At 36.1% G+C, this 23,104-nt stretch overlaps 1 protein-coding gene and 1 non-coding gene across 2 annotated transcripts in view; one reads left to right on the plus strand and one right to left on the minus strand.

Annotated features, from left to right (window-relative positions):
• The window catches only part of BDP1 (BDP1 general transcription factor IIIB subunit), an 83,113-nt gene that overhangs the window by 35,878 nt on the left and 24,131 nt on the right, over positions 1–23,104 (plus strand). Inside the window, exons 17-26 of the mRNA XM_069492244.1 lie at positions 2,742–3,786; positions 5,266–5,444; positions 6,164–6,386; positions 7,646–7,824; positions 8,777–8,987; positions 11,000–11,139; positions 15,353–15,554; positions 16,108–16,298; positions 17,116–17,497; positions 19,335–19,457. Coding sequence (XP_069348345.1) covers positions 2,742–3,786; positions 5,266–5,444; positions 6,164–6,386; positions 7,646–7,824; positions 8,777–8,987; positions 11,000–11,139; positions 15,353–15,554; positions 16,108–16,298; positions 17,116–17,497; positions 19,335–19,457 — 2,875 coding nt within the window. The remainder of the gene's footprint in view (positions 1–2,741; positions 3,787–5,265; positions 5,445–6,163; positions 6,387–7,645; positions 7,825–8,776; positions 8,988–10,999; positions 11,140–15,352; positions 15,555–16,107; positions 16,299–17,115; positions 17,498–19,334; positions 19,458–23,104) is intronic.
• On the minus strand, positions 4,397–4,498 carry LOC138398546 (small nucleolar RNA U13). Its single transcript, XR_011236021.1, has one exon. It is a non-coding gene; the product is annotated as a small nucleolar RNA U13 (small nucleolar RNA).

The following is a 23,104-nucleotide window of genomic DNA, read 5'->3' on the forward strand; positions in this document are numbered from 1 at the left end:
TTTTTTTTTTTTTTGAGACAGAGTCTCACTTTGTTGCCTAGGCTAGAGTGAGTGCCGTGGTGTCAGCCTAGCTCACAGCAACCTCAAACTCCTGAGCTCAAGGGATCCTCCTGTCTCAGCCTCCCAAGTAGTTGGGACTACAGGCATGCACCACCATGCCCGGCTAATTTTTTCTGTATATATTTTTAGCTGTCCATATAATTTCTTTCTATTTTTAGTAGAGATGGGGTCTCGCTCTTGCTCAGGCTGGTCTCGAACTCCTGAGCTCAAACGATCCGCCCACCTCGGCCTCCCAGAGTGCTAGGATTACAGCCGTGAGCCACCGTGCCCGGCCTAAATTCTTAAATTCTATTTTAGAGAAACACATTTGTAGACCTTGAAGCAGATCTTTGGTTTTATGCCCATTCCTTCTCTTATTTTCTCCAGTTTTGAGTATCTTTTCTTTCATTGCTTTTTTCTTTAAGTTTTATGATCTGAGGAGAGAATCTGTGGCTCCACTATATGTTCTAAGTTAAAGAATAATCTGCCTCAACTACATATATGATTTCCAATCTCAGATACTGCCCTTTAGTTAATTATGCACCTGATATAAGCTGTATGAGACAAAGTCTATCTTGTTCTCAGTTCTTAGCACTTGCCTTCTTGGCCTATAATAGGTGCTTAGAAATATTTGGTGTCTTATTGTTCACGAACTCTAGGAGGTGTGATGTTTGTTTATTTTTATTCATAAAAAAAAGCTTATTAAAGTCTTTTTGTTACTTAGAAACATTTTAAGCCCATAGAACATAGCATTGTATATTTGTATCTTATAACCTGAACTGATGTTGAAATGATTAAATTATTAGTAAAGCCTTTGCCTAAAGCATTTACATGTGTAGAGAATATGCCAATTTTCAAAACGTGGCTTTATAGCTTATCTTTTCTTATGATACCCAAATCAAGATTGCTAGCACAGCAACCTTGCCAAACGCTAGATGTTTCTGGGTGAAGATGAAAAGTATCATAAATGAAAGAATGGAATGAAATCCATGCAGGACAAATCAAATTAAATTTGCTTTATTGATGGCTATTAATTTTGCATTTAATGTTATCAATTACTAAAGTTAATGATAAATATAAACAAATGCAATTTGAAAAGCGGTCTTGTTCCTAAGGACCTGCCTTGTGTTATCAAAAATTGCGTTATAAAAAATAGTTATTTCATGCCTACACAATGAGTGCATTGCGCACCGTTTGGGGAGTGGTAACACTTGAAGGTGCTGACTCGGGAAAGGGGGGGTGGGGAAAAAATATGAAACTATTGTTTTTAACTTGCACTGTTCACTTAATAATTTATCATGAATATTTCCCATATTATTTCATATCATTGTACAAGAAATAATGTATACATTATGAGGACATACTGTATCTAACAAGATATACTGTTAGACTCTTTGATTCTGTAAAATTAAATTGAAAAAAAAAAACTATAAAAAAAAAATAGTTATTTCAGCTGGATGTGGTAGCTCACACCTATAATCCTAGCACTTTAGGAGGCCAAGGTGGAGGACTGCTTGAGGCCCAGAGTTCGAGATGAGCCTGACCAAGAGCAAGACCCCATCTCTATAAAAAAAATAGGAAAATTAGCTGGTTGTGTTGGCGTGTGCCTGTAGTCCTCACTACTCGGGAGGCTGAGGCAGGAGAATCACTTGATCCTAGGAGTTCGAGGCTGCAGTGAGCTAATGGTGATGCCACTGCACTTCAGACTGGGTGACAGAGCGAGACCCTTTATCTAAAAAAAAAAAAAAAAAAAAAAAAAGTTATTTCAGTGACAAAAGATAGGCTAGGACCTAGAGAAGTTCAGACAAACAATAGCATACTTTCTAGTAAATCTTTCTGTAAAGCTATTAATTATATAATTATATTTACTTGTTCAGCCAGACTTGGTTGAATAAATCTAGTGTTTCATTTGATGTAGCTCTCGCCCCAAATTAATAACCTTTCCTAATCAGTCATTAAGAGCTCCTTCATTCATTTATATATTTTTATTGGTTTTACCATCTATTATGATAAACAGAATGCAAAGCAAAGAGGGCTGCTGCTTTTCTGAAGAGCCAAATGCTTATTCTGGATAGTGATTTTATGCCCAATAGCATTACACAAAATGTTGTATATTTAATCTGTCCTTTTATTCCCAATTTGTATTATTAAAGTCACAAACAGAAATATCTGTACAGCAAATCTCATTTTTAATTGTTTTTAAAAAGTGGGAAGGGCAGACCTAGTTCTTGGTCATAAGACTTCATCATTTTCAGGTCATACTTTTATCCAGCTATTTGAGATGGTCAGGTCTGTTATGGCAAATTGTGTGTCTGGATAAAAGTAATAGGGGCAAAGAGGTAGAAATAGCAGAAACACCTTGATGTACCTCCAGTGTAGAGGACTGAAGAGTGTTTCCCAGCCAGTATTTGCTGACTATGGCGAAAAGGGACTATTTAGGGCCAAATAGTTTCTACACTGATTGACCTTATTAAAGATATCTCTACATATGTCTATACAGAAGTAGATATATTTAATTTTTTAATTTCAATAAATGGGTTTTTTTTTTCCTTTCTCTTAATTTTAAAATTTTACTCAGTGATTCCTAGGGCTTCCTTAATGTTTTTTAATTTGAGAGTTTCTGGTGTTTCTCTTATAATTTTCAACCATCATCTCCAGCTGGCAGTCTGGTTTAAAACTTGATTGTGTATCTTTTTTTACAGCATTCAAGAGGATAAGAAAGCACCTATACTCAAACAAGTCCCAGTTCTAAGGCCTCGATTTCAGAAACCAAAGCCAAACATAGGAAGAGGAACTAGAAGAGAAATTTCCTCAAAGGAGGAGGTACCAGAGGAGATTCTTGTCTCTGGAGAAATGACAGCAGCTTTGAGAGAAACTGTAAGACTAGATACCTCACCAAGGGAAATGGGACTAGTGGAGATTAATATTGCTAAGGAAATGGAGTCAGATTTAAAAGAAACTGGAAGAAGAGACGTTTCTTCCAGGGAGAAGATACCAGAAGTGATTGATGTCATCATGGAAATGGAGACAGGTTTGAAAGTAACTGGAAGAGAGATTTCTCCAAGGGAGAAGATACCGAACGTGATTGATGCCACCGAGGAAATAGACACAGATTTGGAAGAAACTGGAAGAAGAGAAATATTCCCACAAGAAAATGGCCCCAAGGAGGCCAAACCTGTATGTGAAATGGAGACAGATTTGAAAGAAACTGGAAGAGAGATGCCCACAAGAGAGATGATACCAGAGATGATTGATGTCATTGAAGAAAGAGAGGCAGATTTGGAAGAAACTGAAAGAAGAGAAATAACTGCATGGGTAAAGGCCCCAGAGGAGGTCAAAACTATAGGTGAAATGGAAGCAGATTTGAAAGAAATTGGAGGAGAAATTTCCCAAAGGGAAAAGGTAATAGTGGAGGTCAGTGCCACAGGGGAAGGGGAGATTGATTTGAAGGAAACTGGAAAAAGAGACATTTCCATGATGGAGATGCCATCAGGAAGGATGACTGCCATTGAAGAAATGGAGGCAGATTTGGAAGAAACTGGAAGAGAAATTTCCTTGAGGGAGAAAGGATCTGAAGAGACCTGTGTTAATAAGGAAGTGGTGGCCGATTTGAAAAAAACTGGAAAAATAGACATTTCTCCAAGAGAAAATCAACGAGAAGAAACTGGTATCTCAGGACAAACTGAGACAAATTTAATGCAGAGCAAGAGTGGTGACTGCAGTCCTACACCTTCACTAGATATAAAAGTAAGTATTTTTTTGTCATGTAAAAAATTTTTTAAATATGTTTTTCAGAGAAAAGTTACCCAAGTAATTCCATATTATTGCCCTTAAGTCCAAAAACACTTAAAAATCTCTAAAAGTCTGAAGTTTTTTCTAGCCCTAAATTTCTGTGTTTGAGGGCCTTGAAGAAACTATTCTTTCATTTATTTATTTATTTACATTTTTATTTATTTATTTTTTTGGAGACAGAGTCTCACTCTGTTGCCCAGGCTAGAGTGAGTGCCGTGGCGTTAGCCTAGCTCACAGCAACCTCAAACTCCTGGTATCAAGCAATCCTTCTGCCTCAGCCTCCCTAGTAGCTGGGACTACAGGCGTGCACCACCATGCCCGGCTAATTTTTTGTATATGTTTTTAGTTTTCCAGCTAATTTCTTTCTACTTATAGTAGAGACAGGGTCTTGCTCCTACTCAGGCTGATCTCAAACTCCTGACCTCACTCAATCCTCCCGCCTCGGCCTCCTAGAGTGCTAGGATTACAGATGTGAGCCACTGTGCCTGGCCTATTTTTTTTTTTTTTTTAAACTTTTAAAAATTTCCAATCGTGGAAAAAATTCTTTTGTTTTTTTCCTTTTCCAAGTCAGATGGGTAATGTACCAACATTGTACCAAGGTTTGAGGGAGGCACATCTCACACGAGTGTAAAAACCCAGTCATCAGGCGTATGAACTATAAAAGGATCAGAAGTTACTAGTTTTCTTTTTTAAGACAGGGTCTCTGTCACCCCGGCTAGAGTGTAGTGGCATTGTCATAGCTCACTGCAACCTCATGCTCGTGGGCTCAAGCGATCCTCTTGCCTCAGTCTCCCCAGTAGCTGAGACTACAGGCACGTACCACCACACCTGTCTAATTTTTCTATTTTTTTTGTAGAGACAGGGTCTCTCTTGCTCAGGCTGGTCTCAAACTCCTAACCTTAAACAGTCCTCCCGCCTCAGCCTCCCAAAGTGGTAGGATTACAGGTGTGAGCCACTGTGCCTGGTCTGAGAAGTTATTCTTAATGTCAGTTTGAAGTAACTCTTTTAAGTAAGAGGGTGTAGGAAATTGGACTGAATTTGTACTAACCTTAGTGTGAACATGCATTGGAATTATTTCCTTTGGCCGTATCTGTATCTGTTTCTCTTTTTATTTCTTGCCCCATTCCACTTCTAAAAGTTCTTCATTAAACATTTCCAGTTATTTGAAGTTCATGCTCTTGTAACATTTTCAAGAACTTTTTTTCTAACAGGAAATGGCATTTGTAGTTTGGGAAAGTCATAATATGCAATATAAAAGAAAGTTTCCTGGATTCTAGATTTTAACATTTGTAAGTAATTTTATTTAAAAATTAAAAATGGACTTCTAATTTTTTAAAGGAAAGTGTTTAGAATATAGGCTTTTATTTTGTTTGAAATGTATGAAATATTTAAGGAGTCTTCTTATGTACTGGTTTACTGTGACTATTCCTCCAGAATATTAGCAGTGAAGTACTATTGGTGGTGCATACATCTGTAGAAGAAAAAAGAAATTCTGAAAAGGAAGTACCAAGTCACTTCAAGACTTCTTCAGAGACTTCTGAATTTGGTAAAACAGAAGACCTGGGGATGCTACTTCCAGATGTTCCAGAGCAGTTTTCAGATGTTGATTTAAGGTACAGTGTGCTTTTAAAGAAAAAGCATGTAAAGTTATATTTGCAGATTATTTTAAACTAAGTAAGGTTTCAAAGTGTAATATACAGATAGGGATTTTAAGACCGTTTTGGGAAGACTGAGAGAGAGAATTGAGGTCATTCTGACAATTGATTGTGAAAATTACTAACACACACAAAATTGTATGTAATACTCCTAAATTAGCACAGGTTTGAAAGACTCATGTTTTCTTCATGCAAAGGTGATATAGTTCCTTGGCTTATACCTGGATTGTACTACTCATGCTTTTCAGGATTTACCAAGTAGTTAATTTTGTTTTCTTGTTAAGTATTAGAATTAAGGCTAGGCGTGTGGCTCACGTCTATAATACTAGCAGTCTGGGAGGCCAGGTGGGAGGATTGCTTGAGGCTAGGAGTTTGAGACCAGCCTGAGCAAGAGCAAGTCCCCATCTCTACTGAAAATAGAAAAAATTAGGTGGGTGTGGTGGCACGTGCCTATAGTCCTGGCTACTTGGAAGCCTGAGGCAGGAGGATCACTGGAGCCCAGGAGTTCGAGGTTGCGGTGAGCTCTGATGATGCCACTGCATTCTAACCCGGACAACAGGGTGAGATCCTGTCTCAAAAAAAAATAAATAAATACTCTAAGCTTGTCCTAATAAGACTCCGTTGTTCTCACTGCACCTCCAGTTCATTCTAAAGTTTGATAATCCTTGTTCCAAAAGCAAATCTCTTCCTCAAGAACAGAAGCCACTTGAAGTTAAACCAGCACCTTTTATGAGAAGTCGATTCAAAAGACCAAAACCAAACTTAGCAAGAGCAGCTTTAAAGAGAGAGACTACCGAAGCACAAAAATGTGTATCTGGGAAGAAATCAGAAACTGATACAATGGAGACTATAGTGATACAACAGAACAGTGAACAAGCTGATACTCTCCCTTCTCAACATGTGAGTGATACGTAAGATGTAGGTTCTGTATGTGCAGTTTTTTTTGTTGTTGTTGTTGTTGTCATGATTACTAAAAATAAAATATTTGGATTTAAGATTTTACAAATATTTTGTTTATGTAACTTTTACCATGTCTGATTTGGTTCCTATGCTTAATGTGCCTCGTTGTTCCATGTAGTTTGTGTAATAATTTCAGGTATCTGATGATAGACAAGTGTGTCACGGGAAAGCATTTAGGAGGTCTGGGCTCTAGTTCAAGTTCCGGCTATGTGACAGTAGCCAAATGATGTAAGAAATGCCTTCATAAGGAAAATAACAATAATAGTCATTTATTTCAATCTGTTGTGAAGGTGAAGTGAAAACTTAAAAGCTTGATATGAGTTAAAGGAGATATTTTATTTATTTCATCAACTTGGTTCATAATAGATTAAAATTGTATATGACATCAAAAACTTTGTGAAATCTTAATACTCATAAATTACATGTTTTCCACATAAAAGTATTTTCTGGAGTTAAAATTATTATTTGACATCTTAAAATAGCACTGTATATCAACATTTGTACTTCTAACCTTATATTTATAAAAGATAAATCACTATTATATTTTCTGATTATAAAAATTTCAATTTGGAAAAATATATCCTTGAAATTGAGAGCTCTTTATAATGTTCCATCCCTCCTTCCCAAATTAAATCATATAGCAATTCTGAATATATCCACATAGCCTTTTTTTTGTGTGGATACTTATTTATAAAATCATAAAATGCAAGTTTTTTTAATTTCCCAAAAATGGCATCATTACTTGCCTTCTGATTTTTCCATTTAACACAGTATTCTGATTTTTCCACTTAACACAGTATTGTGAACAGCTTTTTTGGATCAGTACAAAGAAATTTATGTTCCTTTAAATGGCTATATACTATTGCTTTGTAAATAAAATTTATGTATTCAGTCCCCTACTGCTTTGTCTTATTTCTAACTTTTTGTTTATTTTTTCTTTTCTTTTTTTGAGAGGTAGAAGCTCTTAAATTGCTATAATAAATATCTTTGTATATGCCTTTCTAGATACTTGTTTGAGTACCTTTATAAGATGAATTTCTAGAACTGGAATTGGTGGAAATTTCAAATTTTGATAGATACTACCCTATTTGTCCTCTACAAAGACTGTGGCTATTTATTCTTTTAATAGCATATGAAAGTTCTTATTTCCCTATACTTTTTACCAACCCTGAATGAAATTGTTTTTTTCTGCTTTCTAGGGTGAGCCTTCCCTAATGACATCAAGAGAAAAAGACAAACCAGGTCACAAGGAGGAGGAGGTTGTGATTTTATCATGTACCCAGACAGAAGAGGACCTTCCACCTTCAAATCCTTGTGAATCTAAAGAGGAGTCTGAGTCATCACAAGCCAAGGAAAATGATTCAGTTGTTTCTATGGGGTAAATAATGATATTTCTTTGAAAATCTAAAATAAGAGAGAGACTTCTTTCAAACGTTTGTTCATTTTTTAAATTAAGATGTGTTAATGTATTTTAAAAGTGAGTATAAAGAATACTTGGTTTAATTTTATTGATATGGCAGACTGCCTGGACTAGATAATCAGATTGAATCCAATAACTTTTAATGTTTGCCTCTGTTTATCTTCATTGTTAGCTGCTTAAGATACTATAAAGAGCAATGTGTTAAAAAAAAAATACAGGTTGAGCATCCCTAATCTGAACATCTAATATTCCAAAAGTCAAAACTTTTTGAGAGCTGGCATGACACACAAAGGAAATGCTCATTGGACCATTTCAGATTTTCAAATTAGAGATGCTCAACCAATAAGTATAACTGCAAATATTCCAAAATTTGAAAAAAAATCCAAAATTGGAAACACTTCTGGTCCTGAGCATTATGGGTAAGGGATACTTAACCTGTATGTATATAAGCTATATATTCATTACCTTTTTAAAAATTGACAAAATACATACATGAAATTTATGATTTTAACCCTTTTAAGGTACAGTCCAGTAGCATTAAATACACTTACATTGTAGTGCAAGCACCACTACCGTCCATCTCCAGAGGTTTTTTATCTTCTCAAACTGAAACTCTGTACCCATTAAATGTTAATTCTCCATTCCCCCCTTCTTCCAGTTCTGGCAACCACCATTCTACTTTCTGTCTATAGATTTGGCTACTCTAGGTACATAATAAAAGTTTATTACCCTTTGAGAATTGGAATAACTAATTTCTTTTATAAAATAAAATATGTTTATGACCAGAATGTAATTTTCCTTTAATGGTACAAACATATTTTTATAGAGAGTTTATTAGAGATTCAAATTTTATATTTTTTCAACTTTTTACAGTCAAGCTCTCTCTCTTACTCCCTGTTCCCTTTTCTAGGACTCATAATGTAAGCACTTTCCAACCAGATATGAAGGAAAGTATTATCCAAAATGCTCAACCTTTGAGGGGCCGACTTCAGAGACCCAGACCAAACATAAGAAAGGCTGCACAGAGGCAAATGGTAGGAAAAGGTGAAACGAAAGGTGTAATTAAGGAAGAAAGAACAATAGTACAGAAAGATGAAATTAAAAACAAAGTCCTGACTATGGTGAGTTCTCATTATGTAATTAAATGGAGCCTTTTAAATACATATTAAAATATCAGATGATACAGCTCAGACTTGGATCAGAATATAGGCATTTGACACTTACTCTATGCGATGAATACAGTATCCAGTTTTGTTCCAGATTTACTATTCTGGATATTTTTTAAAAAGTGAAAATAGATTTTTTTAAACTAATAAAGCTATTAATTGTGAAATATTCAGTTACTACAAAGTGATATAATAAATACCCCAAATCTTTCTGCCCTGAGATAACCACTGAAAACCTTTGACCTGTCTTACTGGATTTATTTCCATGCACATATATGGGCACACATATGTACATTTAAACAATAAAATCATTGTATACATATTATTTTATACCTTTCTGTTATTCACTTAATGCTCTGGGAAGTGGGTTTCTGTATCAGGAAATATGAAGGCACATAATTGGCTGCATAACATTATACTGTTTTGAATGACCATTTAACCAGTCTTTTTTTTTTTTTTTTTAGAGACAGAGTCTTGCTCTGTTGCCTGGGCTAGAGTGCTGTGGCATCAGCCTAGCTCACAGCAACCTCAAACTCCTGGGCTTAAGCAATCCTTCTGCCTCAGCCTCCTGAGTAGCTGGGACTACAGCCATGTGCCACCATGCCCAGCTAATTTTTTTCTATATATATTTTTAGCTGTCCAAATAAATTTCTTTTTTTTTTTTTTTGAGACAGAGTCTCGCTCTGTTGCCTGGGCTAGAGTGCTGTGGCATCAGCCTAGCTCACAGCAACCTCAAACTCTTGGGCTTAAGCAATCCTTCTGCCTCAGCCTCTCGAGTAGCTGGGACTACAGGCATGAGCCACCATGCCCAGCTAATTTTTTCTGTATATGTAATTTTAGCTGTCCAGATCATTTCTTTCTATTTCTTTTAGTAGAGACGGCGTCTTGCTCTTGCTCGGGCTGGTCTCGAACTCCTGACCTCAAGTGATCCTCCCGCCTCGGCCTCCCAGAGTGCTAGGATTATAGGCGTGAGCCACGGTGCCCGGCCTAACCTGTCTTTTATTGATGGATCTTTTGATACTAGAAAAAAAGTCTTAGAAGTATAATGCCTAAAAATGTCCATTTTAGGTAGTTCTTATTTTTCTGTCTTTTTTTCTGTCTACTAAGACAAAATTTAGATTTCAAGTGATTGTAATCCTTGTTTCAACCAAAAAATTTAAGAAAGAACAAAAAAAATTAAACTTACTATTATTATTACTGTTGCGATTATCATTATTTTAGAGGCATTGTCTCACCTAAGCTGGAGTGCTGTGTGGTTCGATCATTTTTCTTATTTTTTTTTTTTTTTTCAGAGTTGGAGGTCTCACTGTTTTGCCCAGTCATGTCTCAAACACCACCTCAGCCTCCCAAGTTGCTGGGGTTGCAGGCATGAGCCACCAAGCCCTGCTATTTTTTATTTTTTAATTCACAGCAGATGGCTGTTGTAGCTTTTAAAACATTTTATAAACGTATTACTGCAATAATCTTTGAAACGTTCTCTCTCAGCTAGGCATTCTTGTTTTGGCAGCAGAACATGAATGTTATATACCCAGTCTGAATCTTCTTCTTTTTTTTTTGATACAGAGTCTTGCTCTGTTACCCAGGCTGGAGTGCAGTGGCATCATCATAGCTCACTGCAACCTCACACTCCTGGGCTTGAGCATTCCTCCTGCTTCAGTCCCATACCCGCCGCAGCAGCCAGGACTACAGGCACAAGCCACCATGCCCAACTAATTTTTTCTATTTTTGGTGGAGATGGGGTCTCACTCTTTCTCAGGCTGGTCTTGAACTCCTTACCTCAAGTGATCCTCCTGCCTCAGCCTCTAAGAGTGATAGGATTGCAGGTGTGAGCCTCCGCGCCGGCCCCAATCTGAATCTTAATTTTAAAAACAAAATATATTTCTTAATGATTAAAATATTTTAGGAGCTATGTTCTGCTATTAAGAAAGAAAAACTACACTCATGTGATTTTTTTTTTATCTTTTCAGCCAAATTCTCAAATTGGAACTGAAGTTGAAGTTATCTCTTCCAAAGTTTCAGAGTGTGGAATGTATGAAAATCAAAGTCATGTGGTTCTTGTAGAAAACCTTCATGATAACAAAACAAATGTTTTAGATGAAAAGATGAGGTGAGTTTTCTATTAATGAAAAAGCATAAAACTTTTCAAAGATAGAGGTTGAATTTTTGCATTACTCGATTTTATGTAATTTCGCATGCTGAAGATTTTATGAAAGGATAAAGTGATAATTACTTATGCAACTAGAGTATTTTAAATCTTGCTTCTGAACTACTAAAAGAATTGCATAGCTGATGTCCTCATAATTTGTAATTTCTCTGAAAAGTTTGGAAAGCATCCTCATTTTTGGTATTAAAACTAAACTTTTATAGCATACAAAAGTTCTTTGTATCTTTTTTAGAAATTGATTACTACTAACACTCATAAATAGGAAGTGATATGAAGTATTTAGTATATACTGTTTTTAGAGGTAATACATCCACGCCACATGGTAAGAATGATATCTTTTAAATGAGATGAGCTAGTAGGGTGAAGAAATTTTAGCATTACCACTTTTATCACTTGAAATCTGCTTTATTATTATTTTTATTATCTACCACTGAGATGTATGATGCTTTATTATTATTGATGTTAAAGCAGAATGTGTTTCTTTGGTTAAGAACACCTTTCCTTTCTGTATATAATTCATGGTCCATCTAATCTCCTGTCTTTGTAAGTAGAACATGTTTTAGTGAAGTATTTATTACTTTTCCTTTAGAAAGAATGTCTTCAGCACTTATGAATATTCCAGCTTCCTTTAAGAATGACATTAGCTTTTTGAGGAAATGCCAAAAATATTATAGTATCCTTTTTTTGCTGTCTCTGGTTAAGTGAAGCCATAGAAATAGAATTTGGGCTGTTACATCATCTGTCTGAACATGTGATGCTATGGATTTTAGATGGCTTTAAATAATTTGCTTTCATTTAGATAGGTTTCTAAAGTGAAGCTTTTTTTTTTTTTAGTATGGATTTCTTTTGTTTCCTTTGTTTTGTCTTGAAAAGCCTTTTAAACATTTTTTAATTGATACATATTTTTTGGCTACATGTGATATTTTGATACATTCTTGCAATGTGTAATGATCAAGTCAGGCTAATTGGGATATCTATCACCTCATTTTTCTTTTTGTTGGGAACATTACAACTCTTCTAGCTATTTTGAAATATACAATAAATTATTGTCAATTATAATTTCCATAGTGTACTATTGAATATTAGAACTTATTCCTTCTATCTAACTGCATTGTTGTACTCATTAACCAGCTTCTCATGATACTCCCTCACACCCCTTCCCTTCCCAGCCTTTGGTAAGCACGATTCTACTCTGTAGATGAGATCCATTTTTCTAGCTTCCACATATGAATGAGAACACATCATATTTGTCTTTCTGTGCCTGGCTTATTTCACTTAACATAATGACCTCCAGCTCCATCCATGTTGCTGCAAATGACAGGATTTCATTCTTTTGTATGGCTGAATAATATTTTATTATATATATACACACACACACACACACCCCCACATTTTCTTTATTTGTCTGTTGATGGACACTTGGGTTGATTCCATATCTTATCTATTGTGAACAGTGCTACAATAAACATGGGAGTGCAGATATCTTTTTCAGAGGTCCCCAACCTTTTTGGCACCAGGGACCAGCTTCATGGAAGACAGTTTTTCCCCAGACAGTGGGATGGGGGTGGGTGGAGTGGATGGCTACAGTGGCCCAGTCCCTAACATGCCGCTGACTTGTACCAGTGGGAGGCCCGGGGGCTCGGGACTACAGTCTTTTGATATACTGATTTCCTTTCTTTTGGATATATACCTAACGTTGGGGATTGTTGAATCCTATGGTAATTCTATTTTTAGTTTTTTGAGGAACCTCTATACTGTTTTTCATGATGACTGTACTACTTACTTTACATGCCCACCAATAGTGTATAAGCATTCCCCTCTGTCTACATCCTTGGCAATATTTATTATTTTTCTTTTTTGTAGAAACGAGGTCTTGCTGTGTTGCCCAGGCTGATGTGGAATGCTTGGCCTCAAGCGATCCTCTGCCTCAGCCTCCAAAGTGCTGGGATTATAGGCATGAGCCACTCTACCCTTCCCAGTATTTGTTATTTTTTGTCCTTTTGATAGTAGCCATTTTAACTGGGTTGAGATGGTATCTCAGTGTGGTTTTGATTTGCATTTCTCTGATGATTAATGATGTTGAGCATGTTTTCATATACTTGTTGACTATTTGTATGCCTTCATTTGAGAAATGTCTATTCAAGTCTTTCGCCCATTTTTTAATCGGAATTTTTTTTTTTGCTATTGAGTTCCTTATATATTCTCATTAATCCTTTGTCAGATGGATAGTTTGCAAATATTTTCTCCCATTATATAGATTGTCTTTTTACTTTATTGTTTCCTTTGTGCATTGAAAAGCCTTTTTATATTGCCTTCATTTCTAGATTAAGGCCAATTTTTAGTTTACATTAATTTCAAGTTCCCTTACCAAGCCATTTCTTCGTTTTCTAAAACTGAACGTTTAAGTGACATGATTAGTATTGAGTATCATGATTGGGGGTTCAATTTTTAATTAGCAGTGACTAGAGAATGCTTCATTCAGAGGGTACCATTGGAGAAAAGACCTGAAAGAAGGGAAGCAGCATGTCAAGCCAGATGTCCAGGAAGAGGGAACAATAATTAAAAAACACCAAGGCAAGAGTATGCCTGGCTTGCTTGAGGAACAGTAAAGAGGCCAATGTGGGACAGAGAGGAAGGAAGAATGGTAGATGTATGGGAGGTAAAGGCGGAGGGTGAAGAAGGATAGGTTATGTAGGACTACTGTAAGGATTTTGATTTTTACCCTAAATAAGCCTTTAAAATACTAGTGACCTTCTGAGGTCAGCCGCTCCCAGTGCTCTCATTTATAATTGACTAAATAGAACTAGAGGATTTAAATGACTTACTTGAAGTAACACTGACAGTTTAGTTTTTAGGATTTATGACTTTCAGACTAGCAGATTCTTGCATTTATATAGGCAGTGTTTCCTGAAAGAAATTTTTATTAATATATTTCAAATTGTTTTATGCTTAGCTTTTGGATTTCTTAATGAGAAAGATCTAATTTTACATTTCTTGGGTAGAAATCCATCACCTCCCACTTTTTTAACCTTTTTTAGTTCTTGACATTTATTACAGCTGTTAGCTGTGCTGTAACTAAGACTATCTATCTCTGTATAGTTTTTAAATTAGTTTATTCTTATGTCCAGACTTCTGTATCCATTTTGACCTCAGTACATTGGGCTTATGTATATTTTATTCTTAAATAGCTTTGGATAATCATACTTGATTGTGAATAGCTTATACTTAAGTATGTTTTCCCAAATACATTAGCCAACACTGACACGTATTAGCCAGCATCATGACCTTCTTAGAAATTCCTCCAAACTTCCTTGGTGTTTCACTGCTAGAGCTTAGTAAGGTTGGTACATTTGGAAATGTGTGAACTACCTTCTCTTCTAGCTAATTTATTTAGAAATATTACTTAAGATTAGTTTTTAATATAGATCTTTCAGAGGACTCATTATAGATACTTACATACCCCATCATTCTTTATAAAAATCCAGGTTTATGTTAGTTTTTAAACTTCCTAATTCAGATCCTTGTTAGTTACTATATTCCGGGAAACCTTAATATAGCTGTTTGGGTTGCCTTGGGAGCTGTGGCTGCTCTTTTGACTGTTAAAACCTTGTCTTTGTCTGATTTGGCAGGTACAAATGGGTTATATTGAAAACTCTATGACATTGGCTGTCAATAAACTCTTTTCAATGATCTTTCAGGCATGTAGTGGGAGAATAGATTCTAGCTCTCAAGCCTGATCTTGATCCAGAAGGACCAAAGTGGTTATGACTTGTATATTTGTTCACACTTTGGGGACCAGTGAAAGCATTTGTTTAAAGTACCATTATGAGATCCATCTTCAGCTACTGACATTTTTTTGGTATCTGATTATTTCTGTGAATATTACTTTTGAAGTAGCGTAAAATTACATACTAGAATCAATGAATGAAAAAAAAGACTAATATTATTGTAAAATTCTTCAGGCCATACAGAAAATGGAAGCTTTAAAGGTTTTATGTTTTTCCTTTCTTATCAGCAATGTGTAGTTTTGTTTTACATGCTTGGTTTTGTAGCCTTTTGAACATAGAATTGGTTTCTATCCAAAATTGTTTAACAGCTGTTAAATCAACAAGAAATTCTGGTTTTGTTCTTCAACATGATTTGTACTTCATTCTAGACATGAAAATAAACCATATGTTCCCAGTCCAGCACAAATGATAAGAAGGAAATTCCAAAAGGCTAAGCCAAATTTGGGAAGAGCACACAGTAAGAAAGAGGATCCAGACAGAGAGAAAGGCATAGCAGATCAGAGTGCAGCAAGCAAGCCAGAAGATAATTTACTGCAGCAAGGAGATTCTGACACCCAGCTCCTTCTGAAAGTAAGTTTAGAAAAAAAAATTTTTTTAAATTTTATACTGTAACTATGTTCATGAAAAGTGGGTGACTTTCCAGTATTATAAAAATTTAGCAACTCAGAGGCTGGGCGCGGTGGCTCAGGCCTGTAATCCTAGCACTCTGGGAGGCTGAGGTGGGAGGATGGCTTGAGGTCAGGAGTTTGAGACCAGCTGAGCAAGAGCGAGACCCTGTCTCTACTAAAAAATAGAAAAATTATCTGGACAACTAAAAATGTATATAAAAAATTAGCCAGGCATGGTGGCGCATGCCTGTAGTCCCAGCTACTCGGGAGGCTAAGGCAGAAGGATTGCTTAAGTCCAGGAGTTTGAGGTTGCTGTGAGCTAGGGTAACGCCATGGCACTCTAGCCTGGGCAATAGAGCGAGACTTTGTCTCCCCCCCAAAAAAAAAAAAAAATTTAGCAACTCATCACTTGTGTGCAGGTGTAAGCTTAGAGGTTTAGGTCAAACCACAAAATGAAATTAACATAAAGATTGTTTCTGGAGTAATATTAGCTAATTTCTTCTTTTAAATTTAAGGAAAAGGCTGAATTTCTGACATCTCTGGAGGTTTCAGCAAGAAAAGATTATATAGGTTCCAAAGAGTCTGATTTGGCCCAGAAACATGCTGAATTAGAAGTTGGACCATCGGGAAGGGTTGGAGAGGAAGTTATAGGAGATAATTCTATGTCTTCAGTCGTTGAAGAGCAGTATCTCAGTAAAATAACAAGGTAACGTTTTATTTAACAAATACTTTCAGAGTAGGAAATAAAAATCACTTACTGTTCATAAATGTCCTACCTTAACTTACTGACAGAACAAAAAGATGGCTTGTTAATAGAAGTAGAGGCTGTTTTTATTGACAGGTCTGTTTTTTCCCCATGTTTGATTGTTATTTACTACAATTTACTTTTTTATGATCTTCTTAGGAGGATTTTTCTTTCTCAAGTTTAAAATTTCTTGATGTTGAGTCTATTAGACATGAATAGAAGGCTGACCAAAGAGGTAGTGTGTATCACCTAAGTAATTAGGGTGCTAATTCAAATGGGGTCACAGACACAAATGAAGAGTACCCTACTTCTATAGTTTTCAAAAAAAGTAGAAGGGAACCTAAGTCCTAAAAAACAGCATTGCTTTGATGGATTTCTGCCTCCTCCCTTTTAACCTAATCTGTTTACCCGGGAGGATAAATCAGTATCACTTTTCAATCCCCTGTTCTGTATTGGTTCTGTGTGTTTTATCCCTTTTTCTTCTAACAAGTTTTAGTTTTGTATTTATTTGATCTCTACATTCCTATTATGGGAAAAAACAGCCCAGAATTGAAAACTTACTATGAAAAATTTAGAGTTAGATAACTAAGAATTAACTCTGAATGAGAAACTAAGTAGTAGTTAATTCCTTTATTTTCACATCATAAGGTTTTAAAAGAACAGATGGTGGTAGTTCTCATTTTAATGACTGGAACTGGGATTTCACTCTTATTTGGTTTTTATTAAAATTATCCTTGTGCATATAGGACCAAAATTCTTATTTTGCTTAAACATCCAGGTGTCCACAACTGTTGAAAGAATCAAATTCCTCCAAAATTGCTCCTGATCGAAGAACTGTCTCTTCTGCATCTGAATGTGAGGTAGATCATAGTGAAAGGAGAATGCATAGAAAGATTAAACCGAATGTTACCAAAGGGCGTGGATCAAAACGAATTCGGGGTAAGACCTCTAAGAAGGAACCTAGGGCTTCCAAGGCCATGCTGGTGACTCTTCGGGCTTCCCAGGAGGAAGACGATGATGCTGAGGATTTTGAGTCTGACTATGAAGAAGAAAGCTATCATCTTGCTCCAGAAGAAGTAAACAAAGCTCCAGTGTTTGTACCTGTTGGTCTCAGATCTCCTGAACCTGTTTCTGCTCAGATTGAGGAAACAATGGAAGAGGTAGTTTGTTTTTTTGAATCCTTGGTATTGTATCTTACTTGGTCCTTTCCCTCCTTTTTCTTTTAATGGATCATTATTTATTCGTTTAGTGATCATTGGGATTTAAAGAGTTCATTCTCTAAATAACCTCTACCAAATATAATTTGTTTGGGGCCTAGTGAATAGCTTAAGGAATCAATAGAAGGAGGCTTGTGTGACCTCTTGTGATTACTCAGCTCCTGTGGCCTAGATCCAGTAAGGGAATCAGTATAACAATAACAATAGAAATCTGTTGGCACTTGTATTTGGGAACCGCTTAATCTACTTTCTGATTAACTTTTAAAACATTTTGGCAGGTTTTTTTCTATTAACTCTTTGTAATAAGCTCAGGCTGAGTTCTGGTTGATAGAGAAGGTAGAAGCGACATTTTTTTCATTCTTTTTTTTTTTAAATTGTGGTAGAATACATATATAATTTCCCATCTTAACTATTTTTAAGTGTACAGTTCGGTGGCATTAAGTACATTCATATGTACATGTTGTACTACCATCACTAACATGCATCCACAGAACTATTTTCGTCTTGTGAAACAAATTCTGTACGCATTAAACCCTCCCACCTCACCCCTGCCCTCAGCGTTTGGTAACCATCATTCTACTTTTTGTCTGTATGAATTTGACTACTCTAGGAACCTCATATAATCATACAGTAATTGTTTTTATTTGGGGTTGTAGGATAGGATAGTTGTCACAGGAGGACAGGATAATAAATCTTTTTAAGTGCTTTCAACTCATCTCTATTATAGCATTTATGACAATGTATAGTTAGTTGATTACATGTCTGATCTCTTAGATTGTGAGTTCATTGAGGGCAGGAACCAAACTTGTCTTATTTGACCTTGTATCCCCTCTAGTTTTTAGGAAGTACTCCATAGATATTAACAGACTGATGAGAGAAATTAGGGGAAAGTTAGGGCAAAGTGGGGAAAATGGTAAATGAAATGCCAGACACTAAGAAGATTAGCCTTAGAAATTTTGCTTACTGGTTATGTTAGTCACAGACTCCCTGAAAAAAAAAAAAAGAAAAAAACCTTAAATGTTTACTTCTATCAAGTTGCTGTCAATCAGTTTAAGAATTACTATATTTCAGGCTGGGCAAAGTGGCTCCTGCCTGTAATCCCAGCACTTTGGGAGACCAAAGCAGGAGTATCACTTGAGCCCAGGAATTTGAGACCAGCCTGGGCAACATAGCAAGACCCCATCTCTAAAAAAATAAATAAGTAAATAAATAAAAATAAATAAAAATTTGCTGGACGTGGTGGCGTGCACCTGTAGTCCCTAGCTACTCCGGAGGCTGAGGCAGGAGACTCGCATGAGCCCAGGAATTTGAGGTAGCAGTGACCTGTCATCATGCCACTGTACCTCCAGCATGGGCAACAGAATGAGACTGTGTGTGTCTGTATAAAAAAAGAATTACTACATTTCAGTTTCTTCTCTTCCTTTTTTTTTTGAGACAAGTTTTCTCTCTGTTGTCTGGGCTAGGGTGCAGTGGCATCATCGTAGCTCACTGCAACCACAAACTACCACACCTGACTAATTTTTCTATTTTTTGTAGAGACGAAGTCTTGTTATGTTGCCCAGGCTGGTCTTGAACTCCTGGTCTCAAGTGATCTCCCCACCTTGGTCTCCCCAAGTGCTGGGATTGTAGGCATGAGCCAGGCCCATTTTAGTTTCTTAATTGTGTATGAATATGGATTATTTCTTCATTTTAACATTTCATTTTACTAATGTGGAAAATGAGGTTTTGTTTTGCTGTTTATAGTATGCCAAAATGAAATAATAAAACTTTATTTTGACAGCTTGAAATAACTGTAAATGTCCCAGAGATAGGATGCATAGCTGTTGTTCAGCATCAGCTCTCAAACACAGATGTGACTACCCAGGAAATGAAACAAGAAGAATATTTGAATGCATCGTCATTTGTAAGCATCTATTTTAATGTTTTGGCCTTGTATTCTTCGTTTAGTTTAAAAAACTGGAAGTTTATTTTGAACCTTTAGGTTTATAAATAGTTCTTAGCTAATTTCTCTTATGTAGGGAGCTGTGAGTATGACCAGTAAAAACTAGTGAACAGTCCACAGGTTTTATGTTTGACTTGGAAAGCATTGATTTTTTTTTTTTTCTTTTTGTATGTGGGTAAACTTTTAATATCCTTACAGAATTTTTTTCTTTTTTGTGAGACAGGATCTTGCTCTGTCGCCCAGACAGGAGTACAGTGGCTGGTTCATAGCTCACTATAGCCTCAAACTCTGGGCTTAAGCGATCCTCTTACCTCAGCATCCCTAGTAGCTAGGTCTACAGGTGTGCACCACTACACCCTGCTAATTTTTTAAAAAATGTTTTCTGTAGAGATGGGGTCTTGCTATATTGCCCAGGCTGGTCTCCAACTCTTGGCCTCAGGTGATTTTCCTACCTCAGCCTCCCAAAATGCTAGGACCACATAGATTTTTACATTAAAATTCTGTTGCATTAAATTTGTATTAAATATAAATTACTTAAAAATATATTTAGTTGTATTTTGTTTGCATTCTTCCATATTTGGTATTTATTTTGTTTTTGTAAGTGAAGAGCTGGAATTGTAACTTTTTAAAACAACTTTATTGAGATATAATTCATACACCATACAATTCACCCATTTAAAGTGCATGATTCAGTTATTTTTCTTATATTCACAGAGTTGTACAAACATAACTGCAGTCAATTTTAGGACATTTTCATCACCTCAAAAAGAAACCTTACAAACCCATTAGCAGTCACTCCTCATTTCTTCCTAATTCTCCCCAGGTGAAAGGAACCAGTAACCCACTTTTTTTTTTTTTTTTTAAAAAAGGAAGATAATCTAATTTAATAGCATCGTAAGTTTCAGCCCAAAGGGAACAGTTAGTAGCAACACTGATTGAGTTGTATCATCTCCTTTCTCCCCAACCTGGCACCCCACTATCACCACCTGAGGATGAAATAGCAGGGACTGGTATTTCACCGATGTGAAGGCCAGCTACATATAACCTGTCCCACAATACCCTACACAGTTACCTATTTTTATCTTAAAAATACTGATATACAGAGTCTCCTTTAGCAGCAGACAGACTTATGAACACAAGGTCTTCTATGTTAGAAAAGTGTTACTCTTTGAAATGGGCCTATATTTATAAATTTTATTTTCTATCCCAAAAATACATGTAAATGAAAACCTGCTCTTCAAATGCCGGGAGGCCTTTGCCTAACATTATTATATGAAAATCAGTATCAGCTCTTTAACATACAATTTATATGTGTACATACATACACACTATATGTAAGTAGTCAATACTTTTCTACTTACACATATTCCTCTGGTGGAAAATTAGGAAACTGGGAAATTCCCTTGCTTTCCAGCCTTGGGAAGGTAAATACAACCTCTCTGAACAATTTTGTTAAAGATGAAATGTTTAGAAATATGTAAACAAAACAACTTCCTTTAGACATATATACATGTTGTTAGAATAGCATAAGGACCCTGCCACGTAGTGACAGTGCATTTCTCAAAGAAAAAAAAAAGATAACATTTGAATAAAAACACAAAATTGAAGAACAGGTAATATGATCAAAATTGTTATATACATGCTCCATGAAGAAATCAGGGATTCTCTCATGGAGAACAGATCCACAACCCATTTCAGTAACCTACTTTTTTTCCTCTATAGATATGTGTATTATCGGCATTTTGTAGAAATTGAATTATAAAATCTGGTCTTTTGTGTCTGGCTTCTTCTAATGTTTTCAGTATTCATCAGTGTTACAGTATGTATTAGTACTTCATTCCTTTTTGTAGCCAAACAATATTCCATACTGGTTACACTACATTTTGTTTATTCATTCATTTATGAGCATTTGGGTTGTTTCCATCTTTTGTCTATTATAAAAAAATACTGCTATAAACATTCATGTACAAGTGTTTGTGTGGATATATGTTTTCATTTTTATTGGGGATATTCCTAGAAGTGTAACTGCTGGGTCATTCGAGGAACTGCCAAATTGTTTTCCTAAGCAGCTATTTCATTTCACATTCCCACCAACAGTGTGTAAGTTTTCCTGTTCTTTCACATCCTTGCCAACATTTGTTCTTTGATTTTTGGGATCTAACTATTCTAGTAAGTGTGAAGTGGCATCTCATTGTGGTTTTGATTGGTGTTTCCCTAGTGACTAGTGATTTATTTATATTTTATTTATTATTTTTTTTTGAGATAGGATATTACTCTATTGCCTGGCTAGAGTGCCCTGGCGTCAGCCTAGCTCACAGCAATCTCAAACTCCTAGGCTCAAGCAATCCTCTTGCTTTAGCCTCCTCAGTAGCTGGGACTATAGGCATGTGCCACCGTGCCTGGCTAATTTTTTCTATATATTTTTAGTTGTCCGGCCAATTTCTATCTATTTTTAGTAGAGATGGGGTCTTGCTCTTGCTCAGGCTGGTCTTGAACTCCTGACTTCGAGTGATCCTCCTGCCTCAGCCTCCCAGAGTGCTAGGATTATAGGCCTGAGCCACCACGCCTGGCCCGTGACTAGTGATATTGAGCATCTTTTCATGTGCTTATTGACCATTTGTATATCTTCTTTGGAGAAATGTCTTTTTAGATCTTTTGTTAATTTTTTTACTGGGCTATTTTTTTTTTTTTTTTCTTTTGAGACAAAGTCTCACTCTCTGGCCCCAGCTAGAGTGCAGCAGCATCATCATAGCTCACTGCAACCTCAAATTCCTAGGCTCAAGTGATCCTCCTGCCTCCGCCTCTCAAATAGCTGGGACTACAGGCGCTTGCCGCCATGCCTGGCTAATTTTTCTATTTTTTTGTAGAGACAGGGTCTCACTGTTACTCAGGCTGGTCTCAAACTCCTGAGCTCAAGTGATCTTTCCGCCTCGGCCTCCCAGAGTGCTAGGATTACAGACGTGAGCCACCGTGCCTGGCCTAATTGTCTTTTTAAGGAGTTGTAAGAATTGTTTATATTAATATATTCTGAGTACAAGTCCCTTATCAGAAATATGTTTTGTAAATATTTTCTCTTATTCTGTGGGTTGTCCTTTCACTTTCTTGGTGGTTTCCTTTAAAACATAAAAGTTTTAATTTTGATGAAGTCCAGTTTATCTATTTTTTTCTTTTGTTGCTCATGCTTTTGGTGTTGTATCTAAGAATCCTTTGCCAAATCCAAGGTCCTGAAGATTTATGCCTATTTTTGTTCTAAGAGTTTTGTGGATTTTGCTTCTGCATTTAAGTCTTTGATACATTTTGAGTTAATTTTTGTATATAGTATGATTAACTTCATTATCCAACTTCATTCTTTTGCGTGTGGCTATCCAGTTGTCCTATCACCATTTGTTTGAAAAGACTGTTCTTTTTCCAGTGAATGGTCTTGGTACCTTTATCAAAAAAATCAGTTTACCATGGATGTATAGGTTTGTTTCTGGACTCTCCGTTCTATTCTATTGATCTGTATGTCTATTCTGGTGCTGGTGATGCTATATTGATTGTTGCTTTACAGTGAGTTTTGGAATTGAGAAATATAAGTTCTACTTCCTTCATTTTCAGGATTGTTTTGG

This window comes from Eulemur rufifrons, chromosome 17 (genome assembly GCF_041146395.1).
Source record: "Eulemur rufifrons isolate Redbay chromosome 17, OSU_ERuf_1, whole genome shotgun sequence".
In the NCBI taxonomy this organism is placed as follows: domain Eukaryota; kingdom Metazoa; phylum Chordata; class Mammalia; order Primates; family Lemuridae; genus Eulemur; species Eulemur rufifrons.